At 34.4% G+C, this 24,987-nt stretch overlaps 1 protein-coding gene across 2 annotated transcripts in view; it reads left to right on the top strand.

The window, feature by feature from the left end:
- AGMO (alkylglycerol monooxygenase) overlaps window positions 1–24,987 on the top strand; it is a 404,065-nt gene that overhangs the window by 185,450 nt on the left and 193,628 nt on the right. For both annotated transcript variants that reach the window (XM_518978.9, XM_009452691.5), the window contains one exon: window positions 2,594–2,689. In XM_518978.9, the coding sequence (XP_518978.4) occupies window positions 2,594–2,689 (96 nt within the window). The remainder of the gene's footprint in view (window positions 1–2,593; window positions 2,690–24,987) is intronic.

Raw genomic sequence — 24,987 nt, 5'->3', positions numbered from 1 at the left:
AGGCTCACACGTTGTTATAATGGCATCAGGGGATTCATGGATTCCCTGAGGTCTGTCAAGAAATCCCATGGTCCAACCTGATTTCTAGCCACACTACTCTCCAACGCCTTCTACAATAGCAAATATGTTTAGCTTCCCCTAAATGCCATATTGTTTCTTGCTTCATGATACTGTCTCACACAACCCCTGCTCGCCACGTTCACTTAGTAAGAGAATAAAATCCACTCATCTGCTGTCTGTTAGCCTTAGATCGCCTTCAGGCTTGTACTCATTCTTTCCTCAAACACATAGATAGGTCTGGGTTGTTTTTCTCCATTATAGCCTTATTATGTATGACTTCTACAAGACAATAAAATGACCTAGGGTAGACAGTGTAATTTAAAGCTAAAGAAACTAAGAGTCAGAATGACATGGGTTTGAATGCATGGTAGATATGGATGTATTTGGTAAAGGGTATCATGTGCCTAATCCAGCTACCAAGTTACTCTGAGTTTGAGGACGGAGAAATTTCTTCAGTCAACTTAGTACCATATAAAGATTTATAATGGAAGTGGCCTTTAAATTGGTTTTATAAGTTATATAGGATTTGGAAATGCAAAGTTTGGAGGTAGAGAAGAAAAGTGAGAATTCTCCTACCTGGACCACATTTACTAAGCTGCTTTCAATTGTAAAAATTAGAACCTTGATTGTGTCATTAGATTCCTTTTCTAGAACTGTATTAATCATAAGAAATTATCACTCATGTGATTCATGTGAATTATTTCCTCACCTTTGTTTTTTGTTAGAAATATAGTATTTTGGAATTCATAGTGAGCTTATTTTTCCATTGGTCAGTTCCTCATTACATTACTGATATATAAGATTTAGCACACTGTTTCATAAAATGAGTTTTCAGAAAATCTAATCCTATGGTAAACTCATCAAGAAAGTATTCTGTGTGCTAATAGACTTGTGATTCACATTAGCATGGTAAAAGCTCTTAAAAGACCTGTGTTAAAGAAACTTCAGTTGTTTAATTTACCACTTCATGACTTATCTGATCTTATAACCACTTTTTCCATAATAGCTGTTATTATTTCAAGGGACTGCTTCTCCACACTTTGGGAAATTATAATGAACTATAAACATTCATCTGCTATGCATAGTCTTTCCAAACAGAACTACTTATTAAGCATCCAAAATAAAGTTGTTTCATATTTTTCTCACCTCTCAAAGAGGAGATTCCAAAACACTCCTCAACTTAGAGGACTTATATCATAGGCCATATATGTTTTGCAAGTATTTTGCTATTAACATTTTGGGAGATAATTGTTTTAATATATTATGAAACAATCAAATCATAGTATCACAGATCTTTTGGAACAAAAAGGATGACTATATTTTAAATGGTTTTCCCCTCCACCACTAATTTCAGGAACCTGAAGCCTAGAGAAGCTTAAGAACTTAGGGAGTATCACAGAGAGAGTCTCTAGTGGAAACATGGACTAAAAAGTGATCTCTTGAATGAGAGCCCAGTATTCTTTTCTCACTAATCTAATCCATTGCTTAATAACACATTTATATTAAAAAAACATTCTACTTATGATGACAGTTGAAATTTTTATGACAAGTTTCAAAGCAAGAACTAGACGAGTTTTACATGTATAATCATTGCTAAACATCCTTGAAATTACATTTTGCATAACTGAGAACAAGTCACAAAATAATTTTAAAATAAAATTCTAATACTCAGAAGAAATATTTTTAAAACATCCAGTCTTTCAGAAGTATAAACTCGAAAAAATTAGAAATGTAAAGTGAAAGTCAGATTCATTTTATTCTTATTTGGTTATTTAGTCTCTCATTTAATAAAATGTTTCTTTCCAGCATGAAACCACTCTTGGGGATCAAAGTCATTAGCAGAACAAGCAGATCATGCTCATTAGTTAATTCTAACCAGTTCTGTGGTTTAATCATAAGTTGTCTTTGTAAGGAAGAGGCATTTCTGTTTATTACATAATATGGACCTTTAAAATTTGTTTTCACCATGGAACCATATCATACCTCCTTCCTAATAACTTCGAAAAAATTAAGAGATATGATGTCATCAATCAATCATACAAAAACAAAGTTAAAAGGAAAAGTATATGCTGTCCTCTCCTTGTATGAAATTAATTTATTTTATTATAATTTCACATTATTATTGAAAATGCCAGGTAATAATACAGAATTTGGGAGCTGTCAAAGGTATAAAGTCATCCATTCCTACATTTTTTAACATAAAGAGAGTATTTGTGTGTACATAAAAAATCCCTTTAATTCCAGAAAACACATCCAACCTTTTTAAAATTAAGGAAATAACACACAACATATAATATTTTAACTAAACAATATTAAATGCAAAATCAAAGTCCAGTGGCCTTAGCTCCAACATGTCTGTAACTGTATCACCATGAGGAAAATTAATGTTGCAAAGTAAACATGGCAATAAAATATACAGTATATAGAATGAGATATATTTGCTAAAGAAATATGCATTCAGAATATTGAACCATTAACAAAGCATTGAGAATTCATATATGCAAATTAATTTTTTTTTAATTTTCTCTTTCAGATTTTCTACTCTCCCCTGGCCCTCTTCATACCCCCTTCAGTATATGCTGTTCATCTTCAATTCAACCTTCTTTACCAATTTTGGATCCATACAGAGGTAAAACTTTTTTTTATCTTTGTAAGTTTTATACCTAAACAGCCTGAAGCAATGTCCTGGAAATCCACTAGCAGATGATTTATTGTGTAAGAAAAATCTTTGTCTGCCTGTTCTAAGGAGAAACATCTGTTCATTTTTATTCCTTTTTACTGAATATATATTGCAAAGTTTATAAGAAGCAATGAGGCCAGTTGGTCTCAATTAAATAAAACAATTTTTTGAACTATTAAGTGCCAAAACATTTTAATACTATATTCAATACAATATCTTCCTGTATTACAGTTTATTAAACGTTATTTACCAAGAGATGTTGAAATTCATTTCAATTCAGAGATATTAAACATATGTATATGTGTATATATAAATATATCTATAATCTGTTGAAACTCTTTGAAACACCCTCAAAAATTGTGTAGAAATTGTGAAAATAATTTTTGATTGGAAAACTTGCTCTAACTACAGAGATTAAATTTTATTTAAAATTGTTCGGTATATTGTTAATTTTTTTTCAAAAAAAACTGAAGAAATGTAATTTTACAGTCTTCCGTGGCATTTCAAACTGTCAGATTTGAATGTTTGTAATTATTAAGCAGCTGATTGGTTTATGAATATTTGTACCAATCCTATTGCTAAAATACCAAAAATCACAGACCTAGAAAAATTCTTACCTATACACACAAGCACTCTTTTAAACATTTGGTATTTATTGGAAGCCTTTTGAAGTTACTAGAGGAAGCATGTTGACAGGTGTTGCAACTGGTTGAACAACACTACAAATCACAGCTGCATTATATGTGAAATCTTGATACAACAAAGTGCATTATTCCATTAACCTGCAGTATTTTATGCTACTGATTTACATGGAATAAAGAGACTGTTACCATGACTTTGGACATATGTAGCATTATTTGAAGATCTATCATGAAATAGTATTGTGTTTTATGATACTTAACACACATCAAACACTCAATACCACAACCATCTGAAAGAGATGTTGCGGCCAATTCTGACTCTAGAGGTCAAAGACCAAATTTGTTTAAATCAGTGGAGGGAAGCTTTCTGATGATTTACATGGAGGGGTTAAGGGAGAATTACATTTTATAGCAGCTCTGCTCCAGGTCACACCATGTGTAGTGTCAGATATTAGTTTGGATACAGAACAATAGTGCCTCAGTCACTTTCACCTCTTCCTGTGTCCCGCTGAGAGGGCCATGAGCTAGGGCTTGAGTTCCATTTCATGAAGTAAAGCAAGAGTGGAGAAAAGCCACTGGTGAGACTTATTCCTGTTTGCCAAGAACCTCCAAGTGGCTTCATTTCCACTTCAAAAGCAATGCTTAGAACCTCCCCCTTGTGTTACACTTTATGCTTTTCAAAATACTTTACTATGTGTGGGTTCCTACAGTTGAGCTGCATGGGAAGCAAGAACACATCTTCTGAAATTCATGGTTTGGATCTTGGAATTTTAAATTGTATTATTAACCGTGAAAACATTTCTGAAATATTTCTCAACCGTGTAGTTACATTCGTTTATTATATACAACATAGAATAGTTTGTTTACAAATAGCAGAATAATTCAGGATGGAGAGCCAAGAGATTGGACACCATGACTGCTTCTGGAGAGAAAGACAAATGGAATAGAGGACTGGAGTGGGAGGAGTATTAAGTATTTTTTTTAAATTATTTTTATCATTTGCTTGTCTTGCTTTTTTCAATTAAGAGTTAATACACAGATTAATAAGTAAAAAATAAAAACTGAAAATGACAGCCTTTAGTCTAGAAAAATACTCACTTTATGTTTTCCTGTACTGTAAATTGTATGAAACCCTATAGGCCACTTGCATACTGTTTAATATCAGGCATCATACTTGGATCTCCATTGACAGAAATGATATGCGAGCTGTAGAGATGACCATGTTAGCCAAAGAGCCCTGTATATTCCTGAATAGAGTTTCATTCTTACAATTGTTTCACTTCTCCTAACATCCATAAAAATCAGTTCTCACTCTAAGGGGAATATGATCTTAAGAAGATACTGTTTTTTTTTTAAAGTGAAGAAGAGTCAGTTCTCCTAAAATCAATCACATTAGAATAAAAGGAAGGAAAAAACCTTAAAATCACATTTTTGAAAGACTGTGAGATAAAAAATAGGCCATAAAGCATACTAAATAGTTTATAGAAATTTTCTGTTTACTTTTGAGTTATTTTGATAAATAAACAAAGTCTAGACCTGGCACAGCAGCTCATGTCTGTAATCCCAACATTTTGGGAGGCAGAGGCGGGCAGATCACCTGAGGTCAGGAGTTTGTGACCAGCCTGGCCAACATGGTGAAACCTCATTTCTACTAAAAATACAAAAATTAGTTGGGTGTGGTGGTGCGTGCCTGTAGTCCCAGCTACTTTGGAGGCCGAGGCAGAATAATTGCTTGAACCTGGGAGGCGGAGCTTGCAGTGAGCCAAGATCATGCCACTGCACTCCAGCCTGGGCGACAGAGCGAGACTCCCTGCCCACCTCCAAAAAAAAAAAAAAAGAAAAAAAGAAAAGAAAAACAAACAACAAGGTCTATTGTCATCCTCTTTTTTTGAAAGTTATGAAACATTTGGCTTGAAACTCTACTCTGTTGCTTAATTTTTGTGATTATATTTTTGTCTGTGTATTGTTCATGGATCTAAAGCCTCTGCAGCACATATTCAGTTATAGTCTCTTCTTGTGAATTCACTAAAGATAGTAAGAAAACCTTTTTATTTAATACATGTTTTTAACTTAAAACTGTGGAATGTTTTAAGTATTTTTTTAGATGTCAGGTGTTATTTGGGTGTTAGCTGAGTTTTCAGAGTACACTAGCAATCGTATAATGATACTATTACACTATTACCTTTGTTTTATCTTAAATTTATTATCACATTGTTTATGTATATATCATGTAATGCTTGAGTAGAGAAATGTAGCAGATAAATAACTTAATTCTTTGATATTGAAGATTTGAACCGAATGATTCAATGGTATTTTTTTTTCTTTGAGGTAGTCTCACTCTTTGCCAGGCTGGAGTACAGTGGCACCATCTCAGCTCCCTGAAACCTCCACCTCCTGGGTTCAAGCAATTCTTCTGCCTCAACCTCCCAAGTAGTTGGGACTACAGGCACGCACCACCATGCCCAGCTAATTTTTGTATTTTTAGTAGAGATGGGGTTTCACCATGTTGGCCAGAATGGTCTCGGTCTCTTGACCTTGTGATCTGCCTGCGTTGGCCTTCCAAAGTGCTGGGATTACAGGAGTGAGCCTGTTCAAAAAAATTAGCCAGGCATGGTGGCGGGTGCCTGTAGTCCCAGCTACTCGTGAGGCTGAGGCAGGAGGATGGCATGAACCAGGGAGGCAGAGCTTGAAGTGAGCTGAGATTGTACCACTGATGACTTTTCATGAACAGAAATATTAAATTTTGAAGTTCACTATTTTTTTAAAAATATTCTCTAAGAAATCTTCGACTATCACAAACTCTGAAAGATAGTCTTCTAGGATTACTTTTGAAAATTTCAGTGTTTTAACTTTTACCATTATTCTGTGATATTCTTGAATTAACTTTTACATATGGTATGTGGTAGAATCAAGATGCCTGATTTCTTTGTACATAACCACTATAGCCCCATTTATTATAGAGACTTAAAAAAATCCATTAGATGTCTGTGATGACTTGTTGAGAAAAAGTTGACCACATATGTTTGTATTTATTTTTAGACTCATACTCACTTTCATTGATGTATTTGTTTCCCTTTATGTCAGTTCCTCAATTTATTATCATAGCTTTAAAGGATGTATTATTCACACATTTGTAAAATAATTTAATTTTCTCTAGGATTTTTGTCATGCATAATTTTGTGGTCTTTGAATAAAGACAGTTTTGTTTCTTTTTTTTCCCCTATATTTGTGCTATTTTTTTTCTTGCCTTATTGCTCTGGCAAGGAGCTAGATGGTATAAGACAGAAGTGGCTAAAGTAAAATGTAGGCATCCTCTACTGACTTGTTTTCTCTCTCTCTCTCCCCACCTTTCTCCCTCTCTTTGTGTGTGTGTGTGTGTGTGTGTGTGTGTGTATGTGTCTATTCTAGGGACTAAATATGCATTCCTATCATATCTTACCTTGAATTAATATAATACTTATCATAAATGTAAGACTTTTATAGTAATATAATTCAATCTAAGCCTTTAGCTAGCATTCTCACATATGCTAATCTTTCACATTATAAATCCCAAAATACGGCCGGGTGCACTGGCTTATGCCTGTAATCCCAGCACTTTTGGAAGCTGAGGTGGGTGGATCATGAGGTCAGGAGATCAAGACCAACCTGGCTAACATGATGAAACCCCGTCTCTACAAAACAATTAGCTGGGTGTGGTGGCAGGCACCTGTAGTCCCTTCTACTTGGGAGGCTGAGGCAGGAGAATGGCATGAACCTGGGAGGCGGAGCTTGCAGTGAACCGAGATCACGCCACTGCACTCCAGCCTGGGTGACAGAGTGAGACTCTGTCTTAAAAAATAGTAAAAAATAAACAAATAAATAGATCCCAAAATATTGTTTTTATTATTTTAGATTTAATTAGTCAGTTATATTTAAAGGAATCAAGAAGAGAAAACAGTTAATCTTCTTTATTTGCCCAGATGTTTACCTTCTAATAGTCTTCATTCTTTCCATTAACCTAAGTTTTCAACTGTTATTATTTCTTTTCAGACTGAAAAACTGCATCTTTTGTAATGCAGACCTGTAGCAACAAATCTATTCAGTTTTTGTCTACCTTAAGATGTCATGTTTTCCTTAATTTTTGAAAGATACTTTTCTGAATATGAAATTCTTAATGGATATTCCTTTGTTGCATTTTTTTCAGTACTTTAAAAAGTTTATCTCATTGTCTTTAAACTTTTATTTTTTCTAATAATTCAATTTTCATATCATTATTATACCATAGGTAATGTGTCTTTTCATTGCTAGATGTTTACAAAATTTTTCTCTTCCTTTTAAAATATTAGCAGTTTGACTACAACGTGCCACTGTGGTATTTAAAAAACATTAATCTGGGGCTTACAAGTATGTGCTTTGAAAATCAAATTTGGAGTTAAGGGGTCCTGGTCATGATTTTCTTAAACATTGTTTCTGTCCTTTTCTCTTTCTACTCCCCTCTGGGAACATCAATTACATGTGTATTCTGCATGACACTACCTTAGAGATCAGAAATGCTCTGTAATTTATAAGATTTTACTTTCTCTTGTATCCAGATTGAATAACATATTAATTTGTCTTCAAGTTTATTTAATCTTTTACCTACTTTCTCCAAGCTGCTATTGAATCCATTCAGTGTATTTCTCACATTAAATATTATACATTTATGTTCTAGAATTTGGCTTTTTTAAATAAACAGTTTTTCTCTGCTGAGAGGCTCTTTCACTTATTGTGACTATTTTGCCTTTATGTCCTAAATGTAATAATTATTTAAAAATTCTTGTCTGCTAATTCCAATATCTGGTTCATATTCAGGTCTACTTCAATTGACTGTTATTTTACTTGATATGAATCGCATTGGTGTTTTTTCTTTGTACATCTAGTAATTTATTGTTAATATTACATGTAAATCATTATGGCAGATTTGTTGTAAAGACTCTAGATTCTGTTTTGTCCATCTGACCATTCCTTATTATTATTCTAGGAGGTGGTGAAATAATTGGCTAACTACCCTGTATTTTTGGAGACTTTGACTTATACATTGTTAGGATATGTGGGGATTTTTGGCACTGCCTTTAGTCTTAGGGCATATTCCTTATCCTTGGTGATCTTCAATTTTAGGGCAAGCCTTGTCTTTTTTTTTTTTTTTTTTTTTTAAATAATGAAATACTGGAGGTGTTTACAAAGCCCCTCTCACGTGGGAGGATTTGAACTCTAAATTCTCTTTTGCTAGCACCAGACAGCAATTGAAATCTCTGCTTAGCACTTTTACAACTTTTCAATCTCCGAGTTTTTCATCAGGTTTCTTAGTGTCTTGCCCTACATGTGAGTAATTTAAGAGTCAGCCAGGCTTTGAGGGCACTTTGTATGCAGATATTATGGCTCCCTTTCCGTGGTCCCTGTCTTTCTAGGATTTCCCCCTTATATTTCCAGTCACTTTAGGTATCCTTAAATTTGGCCTACGACTCCTAACCTAGTGCATACACTGCCCATTCAGTGATGTAATTGACAAACTATCAGGAAAACAAATTCTTCTCAGCAACACTCTATACTCAAATAACTGCCCCAATTAGTCCTTTTTGTCTGGAGATATATTTATGAGAGACCTAAATAGTAAAGGGCAATAGAAATCAGAGTACAAGAGAGCTGCAAGGATGCAATGTGCAAAATGAGAAAGCATAAGAAATATGCAGCAGAATTATGAAGTAATATATACAATGAAATAATAGAAACCAGAAGTTTTCAGAAGCTAACAGATAAAGAGAAGAATAGAAAAATTTTACTCTATAGCAGCAAACGCAATAGAGTGGTAGCAGGATGAGCAGAGACTTAGAAGATCTGACTTCTGAGGACACAGATAATAGAGTGTTTTGGTTATTGCCCTTTAGCATCCAAAATTAATGGAAGTCTAAGAGTATTTATCTAATCTTCAAAATTATATTAAATTTACTCAAGATCCACTCATGTGTAAAGATCTTTTTTTTAGGTAACTATCTCCATTTTATTTATCTTTTAAATAACACATCAAGAAAGAAAAAAATACATACTATTTGTGATATGAATTTTAAGTAATGATTGTAGAGAAACATGTTTAGTGAATATTAAATTTCTGTAGCTGTTATTTCACCATTTGTGTAGATAGGAAATGTATTGGAATTATTAATCTAGTTGGCACATATTCATTATCAAATTAAATATTTATTTTGTGTAAAGGAATATGTTGCCTGGGAGATTTTTTTTAATATTTCATATACTGTGATTATAAAAATTTTAATATGAATATTGTAAACACACAATTAGTCATCTCATGCTTTTTTAAAAAACAACTTACATTACAAATAAGTAAATCATTTCTTTAATGTAAACTGCATTTTTTATTTTGTGGCCTTTGGGATTAAAGTTCCTGAGTTTGGCTCCTGATTTTATTTGTTACTGTGCCTATGAACTTGCACGGAGTTCTTTACCTTCTTGTGCTTCAGTTTCCTCCTATGTGTAATGAGGATTATAACAATACAAAGTGTCATAGTCTGTTTTCTGTTGCAATAACAGAATACCACAGACTGGGTAATTTATAAATAATAGAAGTTTATTTGGCTCAAAGTTCTAAAGGCTACAAAGTCCAAGATCAAGGTACTGGCATCTGTTGAGGGCCTTCATGCTGAGATATAACATGGCAGAGGGCAAGCAATCATGCAATACAGAGAGCAAATAGGGTGCAAATTTATCCTTTTATCAGGAGCCCATTCTTCAAATAACTAACTCACTCCCCATTTAGGTAGTAATAGTATTAATAAATTCATGAAGACAAAATCCTAATGACCTAATCACATCTTAAAGATTCCAACTCTTAACTCTGTCACAATAGCAAGTAAGTTTCAATATGAGTTTCTGAAGGGACATTCAACCATAGGGTATACATTGTTGTGAGGATTAAAAAATGTAGTTCATGTTTCAATCTAACAATTAAAATAATGCTTGAAACTCAAGCACAAGAAGGCAAAGAAGGTAAAGAACTCTGCCCAAGTTTACAGTCATAGTAACAAATACAATCTGGAGTTGAACTCAGGCAATTTAATCCCTAAGGCCACAAAATGAAAGAAGCAGTTTACATTATAGAAATGATCTTACTTACTTGTAATTTATCACACAGAAAGTACTAAAAAATGTTTTCAGTATTGTTACTTTATCTTTTTTGAAATATAGATACCTGTTTTACTGTATGTCACTCACTAACCACTCTTAGCCATCATGATTATTCACATACATTTTGTGACATAATTTTAATGCAATAGATATTTTGTTTAATATGAATTATTAATATGAATAAATGCAATCAAATTTAAGACTTAAATAATTAATGAATCCCCAACTTACTTTAGGGGGAAAAATGCGTTCTTAACTATAAAAATTTGAGATTCTAATCATAAAGTACATTGTTTAGAGATTTTTTGTTATTTTTTTTTGATCTGTAAACTGATTAATGTACAGATTATTACATATGACAAGTTCAACGTATTTTTAAAAATATTTCAATTATTGTGGTCCACAGACATTTAGTGAGAATCTATTGCTATTCTTGTAGCATCTCGTTACTACACATAAGACTAAGTATCCTAGTCTTATGTACATAATAAAAAAAAGTTAAATGGTGGAAAAAGAGTTATAATTTTCTTCATGAAGAAGTAGCTAATTTTGAAGAATATATTTTAAAAGGACTGAAGTTTAGAAGCACAGTTACAGTGGTCTCAGCCCAAGAATTCTCAGTTACTTATAGTTACTGAGAATTGGACTGACATATTCCAAAGAAAATTTAATGAGTATCATTTCTATTTATTTATTTATTTTATTGTGAGCCTATCCAGTATTCATTATTTTTCAGGAAGTATTTTCACATTAAATTTTCAATAACAACTCATTAGAATTTGTAGTGGTATTACCTCCTATTAAATATACTGAATAACTCACCCTGGGCCATATGATTAGTAAGTGTCAAACCTAGGGTTTGTACAAAGTAGTCAGACTCCATATTCTTTGCCCTAATCTACTACACTATGCAGTTTCCCTCTACAGTGGTCATTTCTGATCTTAATGTTGTAATAAATAGCCACCATGTATTAAGCATCCAGTACGTGCAAGCAAAAATTGCTCACTTAATTCTCACAAAATAATTTGAATCTCTGAAGGATAATTAAAGTTTTACAGGTTGTAAAGAATGAATTCAGTAATGGGGCTTTATTTTAAGGGTATGGGTAGACATATATGCAGCAGGAAACCATTCCAGAAATTTAATAGAAAGTCAGAAAACTAAATTTTTTATATTCATCAAACTCTGTGATCAAACCCCATTCCTTTTAAGGCTAAGAACGTTGATATTCTATGATTTATATAAGGCAACACAGCATTCATGGGAGATAAATTTTGACCATACTTCATTCACTTGTCACACTTTTTCCTCAAACAATACATTTATCTGGGTTTCACTTGTTAGACCCTGGTGGGTGGCAGCAGAGTTCATAAAGAACTGATATGGTAGAGTTAAAAGATCAAGTTCATTGGCTAAGGCCAAGATCAGTTGTAATTCTTCCTGTACCAAATAATTGTGCATACTTTACCCACATTTACTTCCCCCATCTTAAAATCTAACCTATTTTCAGAGGCCAGCCCTGATGAAAATACTTCGGTGATGTTCTATTGCTTACTGAATAAAGTCTAAATTCCTTTCATTTCATGTTCTTTGTGTAGCGCCTTCCCACTATATCTCCTGGTCTATGTCTCATTACTTTCCATACTGTGCAGCTCAATAATACTGGACCGTTTTCCATTTCTCAAATTCATCTAATACCCAATCTTTGCATTTTCTCTTCTTTTCATATTTTCCATATGCTATTATTCCATACATTCTTCAAGGCCCAACTCAAATTCTCCCTTCCCCAGAAAATGTTTCCCCTGTTAAGAACAAACCACTATATAGCTCAGACCATGTGTTAGTCATTATGCTAAATATTTTACATGTATTTACTTATTTAATTATCACACAACCCATGGTCCCCACTCAAAGTGAGGAAACAACTATACAGAGGTTGTGTAACTTGCCTACTGTTGTTGCAGCTAGTTAGTAGCAGAACCATGATTCAAAGCCTGGTAAACAATTCTCTCTCCTTTCCTCCTCTGAAATCCTATATCATTGATTTTACATCTCTTACAGCTAGGGTGTCATATGTCTCAGCTTGCTTGGAAGAGCCCTAATGTGTACCTATTTTTTCTGGCATAATTGTTAATAACACAGCCATTCACTCTTAAAACAGTCATTATACACTGGTTGAGTTGTCCTCCTAAATAGTTCGTTAATACCACTTGCCCTTTCCATCTCTATTGCCCTACCTGAATTTATAATCCTTCATCAATTACATAGATGGTTACAACAGAATTCTGGTTTTCTTACACCTACACACTCTGCCCTCTCCTATATATTTTCATACCACAATTGTGACGATTATTTTAGAACCCAAATAATATTAGGGTGCTCCTAACATGAGAAAAAAATTCTTAAATGACTTTCCCTTGTCCCCAAGATAAAATCAAAACCCTTAAATTCATTAATAGATTTCAGGGCTCTTAGAAAATGACGCTTGTTTACAACTCCCATCCCATCCCATAAGTCAGCCAGTACAGCTAAACTGCCCTGCTATTTGCTTCTTGAAATACTTGGGGGTTATCTGTATTTGCACATGTTCTCTCTGTGATAACTTTTTTTAAAACATTCTTCATGACGCAACCCAATTACCACTTCCTCTGCAACATCTTTCTTTTACCTCCTAGTAAGAGCTCGATGCACTTTTCTTTACACTAACTCTGTGTGTATTTCTATTTCCATATTGGTAGTTAAGAGTTAGGAGCACGAGCTCTGTTTGAAGACATAAATTAGATATCACATTAGTTTCTGCACATGGGAAGCATCTAATTATTAATAATAATAGTGAAGTTTTATTCTTGTGCCACTCTGTTGTATTTGTTGCTTAACTCTCTCTCTCATTATTCTCCGAATTCCATGATAGCAAAAAATGTTTCTCATTTATTATGTGTTTGTGTGTATATGTAAACATATTAAACATACAAATATACACACACATAAATTTTAATAAGCATTGTATTTAAATAAAAAATTCTATTGATTGTTGATAATTATTGCTAGAGTTAAATATTAATGAAGATGCTTATGTGTTTCAAATCAATGTTTCCAATACCTTACTTCACATATTCTTAGAAATATTTGCTACTACCCTCAATCGGCATATCTAAAATGTATTTTATTATGCCTTTCATCACCTTAAGTCATCTACTCTTCTACTTTGCTTCCATTTCTCTGAAGTCAACATCCAGATCAAATATTGATGTCACCTTTGGCTTCTTGTTCTCTCTTGAAGCCTGTCTTTAATGGAAATCCTATACATTTCTTGTTCTCTGTAAAATAATCTTTCCTTCTATTCTATAGTTACCTTTTCAGATAATTCATCACCCCATTGCTTATTCATGTATGCATTTCTAGTGTTTATGCAAATACAATGGAGTATACATATAAGTATATATATATGTGTATGTATATATGTATTCCAAAGAAAGGGGCCTTTCGAGTCTTCTGACCTAAACTGGCACCCTTGTCACTAACAATTTTAGGATCACATATACATATACATCTATGTGTATATGTGGGTATATATGTGTACATATGCACACATATATGTATATGTGTATATATACACATATGGAATACATACATATATACACATATATATGTATATTCCATATATATACACATATGTGTACATATGTACTTATATGGAATATACGTGTGTGTGTGTGTGTGTGTTTGTGTGTGTATATATATATATATATGTATTCCAAACAAAGGGGCCTTTTGAGTCTTCTGACCTGAACTGGCACCCTTGTCACTAACAATTTTAGGATCACACCCTCCTTTGAGAATCTGCTGGGTTGTAGTGACTCTTTCCCAACAGAAAATAAAGAACCAAAGTTGGAAGAGTTTTACTGAGCTACCTGAAGCTGGACTGTCTAAAATTTCATGAATCTTTATTAAAAAATGTCTGTTGTGAAAGGATTGGAATTTAAGCTCTTAGACACAAGGAACATGATGGAAATTAATTTGCCAAATTGAAGAAGAGAACATTTCAGGGATAAGAGAGTAGTATGACATAATGAATAAGATTATACATTTTGAAATCAAAGAGAAATCTGTCCTATTTTAGCTTCATTAGGCATTTGTCCAGCTTGTTTACTGCTTTGTTCTCAGAACCCAAAAGAGACTGTTTTTTGACTGAATAAATGAATATGACTATTTGCTAAACTTATTTAGACTCTCTGACCTTGCTTCCAAATCTGTTAAGTAACAGTAGTCATATACACCCATAAGAGTGTTACGTGGATTAATGAAATAACAAATGTAAAGCTCATAGTTAGGAACATAATATGTTTTCAATGAATAGTACTTATTTTGAAAAAGCCAAATGACTACATTTTGGAATTGGTTCATAAAGTCCGAACTAGAATTGAAGCAAGGGTAGGGTCACCTGCATGCATCAGAATAATGTGAATGCTTATCAAGATACAGAATGATTGCTCCCTTCCAAGAACCACGTAAAATAAATCTCTGGTGAGTGAAGGTAGGAATTTGCATTTTGAACAAGCATTAGACTGAATGTAAATGGAATAAATTTTGAGCATCATGAACATAGAAGCTTATAGTAAACATCTTGAGGATAATAACTATGTTGTATTAATTTTTGTTTTCCCAGTGTATAAAACTTAGATCACCACCAGCAAACATCTTTTTAATGAATGAACGCACTGATTGTGTTAAGTAGATTGTCTACAGTATGTTTGTTTATTGGCAGGAGGCAGAGAAAGCGACAAGAAGAATGTACTCATAGGAAAGACCTGAGTCAGAATGGATGTATTAATAATATAGGTTTTTTAATCCCTAAGAGGACAAGGGAAAGGATATGCTTTAGTAAGATAGCTTGTCCTTAGCAGGAAGCTATGAAAATGGAAATGACAGGGCAAATGAACTTAAGACGTGTAAGTCCTTATAGATTCTAATCTAGTGTTTGAGAATGTATTATATAATATTTGACTTTAAAATATTAGTATCTGAAAATATTTTTTAACAGATAAAAGTTTCTAATGGGTGACAAAGAGATCTAACATTTGAGAATGGAAGCTAAAATGTAGATTCGTATTTGCTTTGTTTACTAAAGTATCTAATGCTCAGATGATGTCAGGCACATAGTCGGTTGGCAATCAATTAATATTTGTTGACTAATCAGTAGAAGTCATATCTGAAATTGGGAATATGATCATAATGGCAGTCACAATACAGTGAGCTTTAGAAAGAGTCAAAAGTATGGAGCTTGTACCGTAAGACTGTGGATTGGAGTTTTGGACACGGATTACTTAACCTTTCAGTTTTTCAGTTGCCTTCTTTTAAAATAATGTTATTATTACTCATACTAGCATGATTCCATTTATCACTGGATGCCTAAACCTGTAAATATAAAATGATGTTACATAAGGATGAAGTTTGAGATGGTTAAACCTATAAATGTTTCCAGTTTTTCTTCTGTAAATCTACTCCGTGTTGTTTAAAAATAACAAAATAACTTATTCTCCTTTGAGGGAACTTGCTTAACAGTTACTTGTGTTCATTTTTCCAAGTAGAAACCAAAAGTGTTATTCAAAAGATATGCTGAAACAAATTCAAATAAAATGCTAACTTGTCCTGCTCTTGTCTTTTTGTTTGAGGAATAATGTAATCATAAGTGACAAGAATCAGCCTTCAAGATAATTTATTATAAACGCAGTCCCTTAAAACTTTTGTTTATTGTATAAACATAACCTAGTCCCATTCTTCATTAAAACTAAGCCTTTAACTCTTTATCCCTGTGGTATGGATTCATCAGAAATTTACTCCCTCTGAAGCTCCTTATGATCCCAACAGTCCTGATTCCTCCAGATTGTTTTATTTCCAAACTATAAATATTGTTTTTTCACTCCTTAGTGTGGAAATTCAGCTACCTCCATATTACATGCTTACTGAAGTAGAAAACTGTCTAATCAAACAGGAAAACATTTGGCCGTGAATAAATCAGCATTTGTCCAGCATTTCAAAGTGTGAAACTAGGCAGACAAGCACATATCCTAAGAGTTCTGCTTTCTCTTCCTTCCCTGCAGATAAATCAGAGGCTAATATGGCCGCCACTACCATCTGTCTAAATACTTGTGTGGTTGTCTTGAATTAACACAGCAGAAATAGTGGAAGAAGTAATTAAGATTTCATTTTTACATTTCATCACCAGATGCTCTATAATATAAATGTATCCATAAACGTTCAGGTTGATTAAGCTTGTAACAAGTAAAACAATAAGTGTTTAAAGATCAACTAATTCAGAACAAGAAACTATTTTAATATGTTGACTTATAGTGTTCATGGATTTTATTCTTTTTCTAAAACTTTAAATTAGAATTGCTGTAGATTTTATTGATAGTATAAAAGCATATTTTTATGTATATTCAAACAATAAATGCTGATGTTGTCATTTATTCTACCTTTAAGTTAATAAATAGATAAATTAGTAGACATTAAAATGTAATTTCCATTGTTCCACTCTATGACCTCTTGAAAGATCTTACTGCAGTACCTTGTACTCAATAAATAACGAGAGAATAAATGAAACCCATACAGATTATTTCAATTTCTGTATAATCAGTTGAAGAAATTTATGAGCAAGAAAGAATAATCTAAATTCTCTTCAGTAATAACCAATGAGAGTATTTGCAAATCTGCACTACAGGAAACTAAATAGAAGCACACATCTACACTAAAATTAATTTTCAGCTTGAGACTTGGAAAGGGAACTCATTTTGCTTCTTATTAGACAATGCTTGTGCCAATTATAAGTTCAAATTGATTATAAATTCAAATATCTCTACTGCGAAATAGTAATTGAAAAAGAAAGAAAAATGAGTGATTTTTTTCATCAGTCCCAAAAGAAAACAAAATTATGTGGAAAAGGTAACTTGTTTGTAAAATCTTTTTTTTCTGATATAGTTTAAACTTTCCATTGAAGGGTCCATTGGAGTGTAAATTTCCTTCAGGCAATGCTTGTGTATTACATCATTTCTTTTCACTTTTAAAACCTAGTGAAGTCCGTAGAAACTCAATAAATATTTGCAGAATAAATGAACTGGCTGACAAGAGACATCTTGCTCTCTTGTTATGCAAATAGCTTTGAGTAAGAGATTTTGATAAGAATTTATAAATACAGTTTTTAACGCTCTGAAATAGATTATTGCTAGTGTTGATAGAAAACCCTTATTGGTAGTTTAGTATTTAAAACAGTAATTGTTCAGCATTTGAATATTTAATATTTATTAAATATATTTGTAAATATTTAATATTTATTAAATATATTTGTATATATTTAATAAGGTTAATATATATTTATATTTAATATATTTAATATATATTATTATTAAATGATAAATATATTTAATAAGGTTAAATATATGACTATAATACATAATATTTGTGCCCTTCAGGTTTTCCATCTGCAAATGAGAATATGGGAATATCTTATTGAAGGAGCACAGAAATATTTATTACTACACACTTTTTAGATAAGTATGCATGAGCCTATAGTGAATTATAAAGATCTTTCCAAATAAATTTTTGTACATATGCACACACACGTTTAGATAGATAAGATAGATGGATACAGATAGATAGATGAAAGAATAAATGAACAAAAAGAGAAGAAGAAGAGAGAGAAAAAGAAAGAGAAAAAAATAAAAGAGGAGGAGGAGGAACAGAAGTGAGGTGTGGGAGAAGAAAACTGGCCAGGAAAAAGCCAAGTAATTATGGCGCACATATTAGTTCATTTAATTTTAGACTTGGCTTACACTGAATTGTCACTAATTTACCTGAAAATTAATCTTTAAAAATTGTCATTTTCAAACTTCATTTTAAGCATATCTTTCTCAGCTGAATCTAACATGACAAAGATTTTCATATCAGATAATAAATGTATGAGAGGCTGGCTTAGTATTTCCCTTCAATACTGGCGGCAGTGAATAAGGAGACCCACAGTGGTCTGGGCTCCGCTGGAACATCATTCATGCATGACGCTGTAACGAAAAGTCTTGACTAGTTATAGTCAATGTTGTGACTCTAACCTATGCTCATCTAAATGCAGACATTTATTCTAATATGAGAATTCATTTCACTTCACCCAAACCCAGTCATTCCTCAGCATTTAGCATATCATTTTGCACATGCATGTTTATAAAGAGGGTTCTGTAAAACACATGCTTTTTAGGATATATTTTCCCTATGATGATTTTTCCCTCTCAGACAAGAATCATAAATATTTGTAAGCATCTTTTATTTGGGATGAACTTTACAATTAACCATAGATGCATGCCTTCTTTCTGAAAAGTAAGTGGTTATAAATATTCCTATGACTTTTCAATAACATATTCTAGTATTTTAGTATCCATTTGCAGATGTAAAAATTGAATAATAGAAATATTATGTGACATTCCCAATATTTAGGAAGTCTCTTCTCCAACCTCAATAGTCAGAATGAGGTAAGAGGAGGCAAATTTCCAAGCAATTCAAACAAATGAAATAATTTGTTTTGAACAAACTGAATATTTTTGATGAAGATAAGTCTTGTTCTGTAACTAAAATCACCAGTTAATTGCATCTCTACTTTTAACCAAGCCACAAAAATCTAACTAGTCAATGTTTGCCAATCAAAGGAATCAAGAGAAATAATTATGAATTATATAGAATAGAATAAGTTAATTGTATACAAAATAATTTCAGACAGGACATTTATTTAGAATATTTATTTTGATGCTTTGTAGAATTCAACTCTAAAGTATTTTTCAATTTAAATGGGAAAGACACAAGACACAGAATTACATTTTTTAGGTAATGTAAGGTAGAAAACTTCTGAAAATTGTATCATGAAAAAAATTGTGATCAGAGTAAGCATTTAATTAATTTATCACATGTACATAGATTATCAATTTCCATAGGAAAATTATTTCAGACTGGTCACCTAGATACAATGGGAGTTTCATTAACCTTTTAGGTCTCTACATTATTCAACTTAATGTGTAAGTGCAGGGTAGGGCGGGTCATAAGGATTCTCAAAAGAAAATTTCATAATCACTTTTCCATCTCTGGCTACTTTCACTTGAAACTGAAGCTCTCATAAAACTGAACTCAGATAATATAAAAATAATTTATGGTATTCACTTGCCAATGATCACCAGAATTTAATCACCTCATTATCCAGTTTTACAGTTCCTTGCTCTGTGATTTTGTTTGTTTATTTGTTTGTTTGTTTTGGCTCCTTCATTTTAGCTTTTTATCTTAACTTGCCCAACTCACTTGATCAAAGATCATGCTTGGACTTTCATCCCTGGCTTCAAACTCCAAGAGCTCCAGACTCATGCTTTGCCTTTGGTCCTGGTAATGACCACCACACTCACTCCCTACGACATTCCTCTCACCAATTCCCAGATTAGAACACAGAAATTATACAGTGTTTTCCTCCTGAACAGTAAAGGTCTGGAGCACAGAAAGACACTCTTACCCACAAAGTAGAATTCTTCAACTTCAGCACTATTGACATTTTGTACCAGATAATTCTTACTGTGGGGCTTGTCCTATTTATTGTGGAATGTTTAACAGCACTAAACCCACCACTGCTCACTAGATGCCAGTAGCACTTTTCCCAGTTATGACAACTAAAATGATCTCCAAACATTGCCAAAATTGCCTGGGGGGGGGGGGTGATAATCACCCCAATTTGAGAACCGCTGCTATAAAGAAATAAGAGTATGAGAGGAGTAAGGGGGATTTATCTATTGAATATACTATTGTCAAACAATCACGATGTGTAAGCAATGTTGTATGTGACCTGAGAGACACAGGGAATGGTAAGGCACAAGTTTTATCTTCATGAAACTTGCAATATAGTATGAGAAATGAAAACAAGTAACTAGCACAAAGAACTGGAAGACATGAGAATTAATGATCTCTCAATATGCATTCAGAGAAAGGAAAACAAAACTCTCATTGGAAAAATCAAGAAGAGTGCTTGGAGAATTGGTCTTGAAGATAAAGCAGGATTCCAAAAGTTAAGATAGAAGGTTAAGGTCTTAGACGGAGAAGAAAGAGAACATTAGAAATCACTATCCAGAAAGAATGTGAACAGCTTTGAACTCTGAAAGTTTTGGACTTGTTTGGTTCATTACAAGGAGTCTTTTTATTTGGTTTCATTTTATTTTTGGTCAGGGGAAATGACATAACGACGGTCTTATGGCTCCCTCTTCTCTTGCTTTTATATTTAACTCTTCTTCCCCACTTTCACCAGAGATTGGAGAGGAAGAAATGAGGAGTTTGTGATCATTCCAACAAATTGTCCAGAGCATTTTTGTTGAATGAAAGTGAGTCATCATGGAGCTTACTGTTACAAAATTGTTATTTGTATTATTTATATATTTATAATGTTACTATACAAATAAAATAGCTTAAGAAATAGTCTGAAAAATTTAACAGTTTTAAGAAATGTGCCCCAAAAAATGTTTTAAGTTTCTGTGAAGTTTGGGTGAGAAATTAGCACTCAGGTTTTACTTATCTGTAAACTGACAACACAATATAACTAAGAAAGGCAAAGGAAATAACCTAGTCAACTCTGTTTAGAACATTGGCTCTTAAAGCTTTATGAACTCATGTTTCCTTTTCAGTATATAATAGAAATTGTAGAATTTCTCCCCAGAAAAATGCCATAGGTGCTTATTTATAAAATTTCATCTAAAACTTCAGGGTCTTCCTGACTTTCTGAACCCCTTCACGGCCCTTCTAGGCATCCATAGTTCTCAAGTTATAAGACTGAGAAAAAACAACTTACAGAATACAATATTTAGAGCATTGCTTCAGAGACCAGAGGAGCAGCAAAAATCCCTAAAATACCATATGGGGAGGTTTAGAAGCTGAAATCCCTGGGATCTTTATAAATACCTGGCATCATTTTAACTAATATGAAATACAAAAGGAATTATCATTTTCTATTAAAGTTGTAAAAGTTTAAATTATTTTTATTCAATGGAAAATTGCTGTATGTCTTAAAAACAATATGATGGATAAGTAGAAAGATTCATGAGCTGAAATCGGAAAGGCTTTATGGCTTATTCCAAGCTGATTAAACTTAGACTAGTAGTTTAACCTCTCTGAGCTTCAGTTTTATGGTTTTTTTTTAAATAATGAAGTATTGGACTATGTTATATTGAAGCCCTCTGTGTGTCCTAAAATTTGATAATTTAAATAAACCCATCTATGTCTAAAAAATTAATACAAACAAATAACTTCTAAAAATGAGAATTGCTACAATTATTCCCAGAGTAACATATTTTCAGGAAGTGATTCAAAGCTAGACGTCGTCGAATTGCCAAATGCCTGAATTTGCAAAAATAGGCGCTAATTAAGTCGTTATGCTCAACCCTTAATAAATATTAATGAATTCTCCATGACTTTGAATTGGAAGGGTTTTTTACATGAGAGGTTCTGACTGGGCTGTCGGAATGATGAATCATCTCTCACTCAGAGGTGGTCTTCCCCAGCTCCAAGGTACTCATAGGCACTACCAGGAAATTTATCTGTGGTTGACTGTGTTGTACTTGGCTTTTAACTATTTTTTAAAAAACGAACTTTCAATATTGATATCACCGTGCTTTAGCCTGCAGGAGCAAAAGATTTTCACCGCAATAAAGAGCTTGACATTAAAAAAAAATAGTGCACTCAGCCAAGGCTCCAATCATCTGCATGCACTCACCATTTGTGTGGCTTTACATCTGGCTGCACACACGCCAGGGCCTAGGATCAGAAATTCATCTGGGGAGCAGAAGCTGGTCAGTGTAGTCCTCTCCACCCACATTTGTTGTTTGTTTTTGTAACACATGTTAGGCACCAAAGAGACAAACAAGGGTAAAGTGGTTTTCTCCTTTCCCATCTGTTTCTCTGTCATAGATACAAAGCCCAACCAAAGCATCAGATTTCAATGTCCTGACTGCTGAGGATCCCCCACTTTCTTGTTCTCTATTTTCCACCATTTTTCTTAACAAGTAGTTTTTCACCAAGTAGAAAGCAATGTAGTCCAATAAAATACGGGGTTATTTATCTGTACCTTCTTCCCAATTCCTGGTTATTAACAGTGTGTGCTTTACTTCATAGGAGTGTATTCTTTTATAAGAGCTATATATTCACAGTATTTTAAACTCCTGAAATTAAAAATACAAATAATCTTTGGTGTATAAATGAGCTCCATTGTATGAATTAATCAAAAGTTTTGCTGTTTGTAGGTCAAAATATATCTCTCATGGAAATAACTTTAAAAATAGTGGATAGTACCCCAGATTAGAAAAAAGAAAGAGAAAGAGAGGGAGAGGTGGGGAGAAAAGGAAGAAGGAATGAAGAAAGAAGGAAGGAGGAAAGTAAGGTAGGTAGTGAGAGGTAACAACGTGCTAGCAGCCCTTGCTAGCTCTCAGCGCCTTCTTGGCCTGGGCGTCTGCTCTGGCCGCGCTCGAGGAGCCCTTCAGCCCGCCGCTGCGCTGTGGGGGGGCCCTCTGTGGGGCTGGCCGAGCCCGGAGGCGACTCCCTCTGCTTGCGGGGAGGTGTGGAGGGAGAGAGAGGTGCGGGAGCCGGGGCTGCGCGAGGGGCTCGCGGGCCGGCTCGGGTTCCGGGCGGCTGCGGGTTCGGTGGACCGCGCACTGGGCGCGGCCAGCTGGCGCCTGCTGGGCTTGATCAGGGTCTGGGTCTCATGCGCGGACCGCCGTTCCCTCTTCGCGGGGTCGTAGGCCAGGACGGCGGGTCTCCGTCTCTTTCTCGCTTCCCCACTTTTCCTCTTGGTTGTCTGGGAGAGCTCCCTCTAGGCTGCGGGAGTGCCCAGGATAGGTGCCGCAAAGTTCCCTGGCGGGTGCCAGTGACAGGTGAAGCCGGCTAGGCTTCTGGGACCGGTGGGGACTTGGAGAACTTTGCTGTGTAGCTAAAGGATTGTAAACGCACCAATCAGCACTCTATGTCTAGCTAAAGGTTTGTAAATGCACCAATTAGCGCTCAGTCGCTAGCTAATGGGGTGGGGGGACTTGGAGAACTTTTCTGTCTAGCTAAAGGATTACAAACGCACTAATCAGCACTCTGTATCTAGCTAAAGGTTTGTAAACGCACCACTCAGCACTCTATCAAAATGGACCAATCAGCTCTCTGTAAAACGAACCAATCAGCTCCCTGTAAGATGGACCAATCAGCTCTCTGTAAAATGGACCAATCAGCTCTCTGTAAAGTGGACCAATCAGGTCTCTGTAAAGTGGACCAATCAGCTCTCTGTAAAGTGGACCAATCAGCAGGATGTGGGAGGTTGGGGTGGGGCCGGATAAGGGAATAAAAGCTGGCGATCCAAGTCAGGAGCAGCAAGCTGTTGAAGTCTTTTTCCACGTTGTGGTAGCTTTGTTCTTTTGCTCTTTGTAATGTATGTATTACTGCTGCTCGTTTTTTGGGTCCCTGCCGTGTTTATGAGCTGTAATGCTCACCGGGAAGGTGTGCAGCTTCACTCTTTAAGCCAGCAAGGTTACTGAACCAAGGCAACTCAGGATGAGCCACTTCTATGAACTGTGACACTTACTGCGAAGCTGTGCAGCTATAGTCCTGAAGCCAGCGAGACCAGGAACCCACCTGGAGGAAGAAACTGCAGACACATCTGAAGGAACAACTCCGGAAGAGCTGCCCTTAAGAACTGTAGCAGTCACCGCGAGGGTCTGCGGGGCTTCTTTCTTGAAGTCAGCGAGGCCAAGAGCCCACCAATTCTGGACGAGGGAGGGCTAAATTGACATATAAAACAAGGTTTACAGTCTTTTGCATGCAAATGTTTCTGTCCGTTCTGAAATGGAAAGTGGAAATCCGTTAGCAGCTGGGCAACAGGGAGAGAGAAGAACTCTTTTCAGGTGGGTAAACAATGTGCTTAATAGGGAGTTGATGATGATGGCTCCTGTCCCAGAGAAGGATCCGCATTGACATGTGGCAACATTGCCACAGCTTCCATTTCAAGAGGGGATGTGATGCCACAAGCTGAGGATATGGTCACCCCACCTATTCACATTTATTGAGCAACTGTAAATTGGGTGTTTTAATGCCAGAGATTGTCAAAAAACAAACGCTGCTAGATAAAGAGTTTTGAATTAGAGATATGTCTGAGACTTAGGCAATTTATTATTTTTTCAGTTGGATTAGTGAGGATTTATGGACATTACTAGCAGTTTGTTTAAATTTTTAACTTAAATTTTTTCAAACATTCATAAAATTAGAATAACAATAGATTTATATATCTCCATTTTGTTTCAAAACTCAAGATTTTGATTCATTTGCATCAGTTGTCCTTTTTTCTTTGTTTTTTCATTGCCAAAATATTTCGTAGCATAATCTGGATCAGCTGTCATGTATATTTCAGTTAT

The sequence above is a fragment of the Pan troglodytes genome, chromosome 6 (assembly GCF_028858775.2).
Source record: "Pan troglodytes isolate AG18354 chromosome 6, NHGRI_mPanTro3-v2.0_pri, whole genome shotgun sequence".
NCBI classification, from domain to species: domain Eukaryota; kingdom Metazoa; phylum Chordata; class Mammalia; order Primates; family Hominidae; genus Pan; species Pan troglodytes.
Note: the sequence above shows the minus strand (reverse complement) of the source record. Positions and strands in the feature narration are given on the sequence as shown.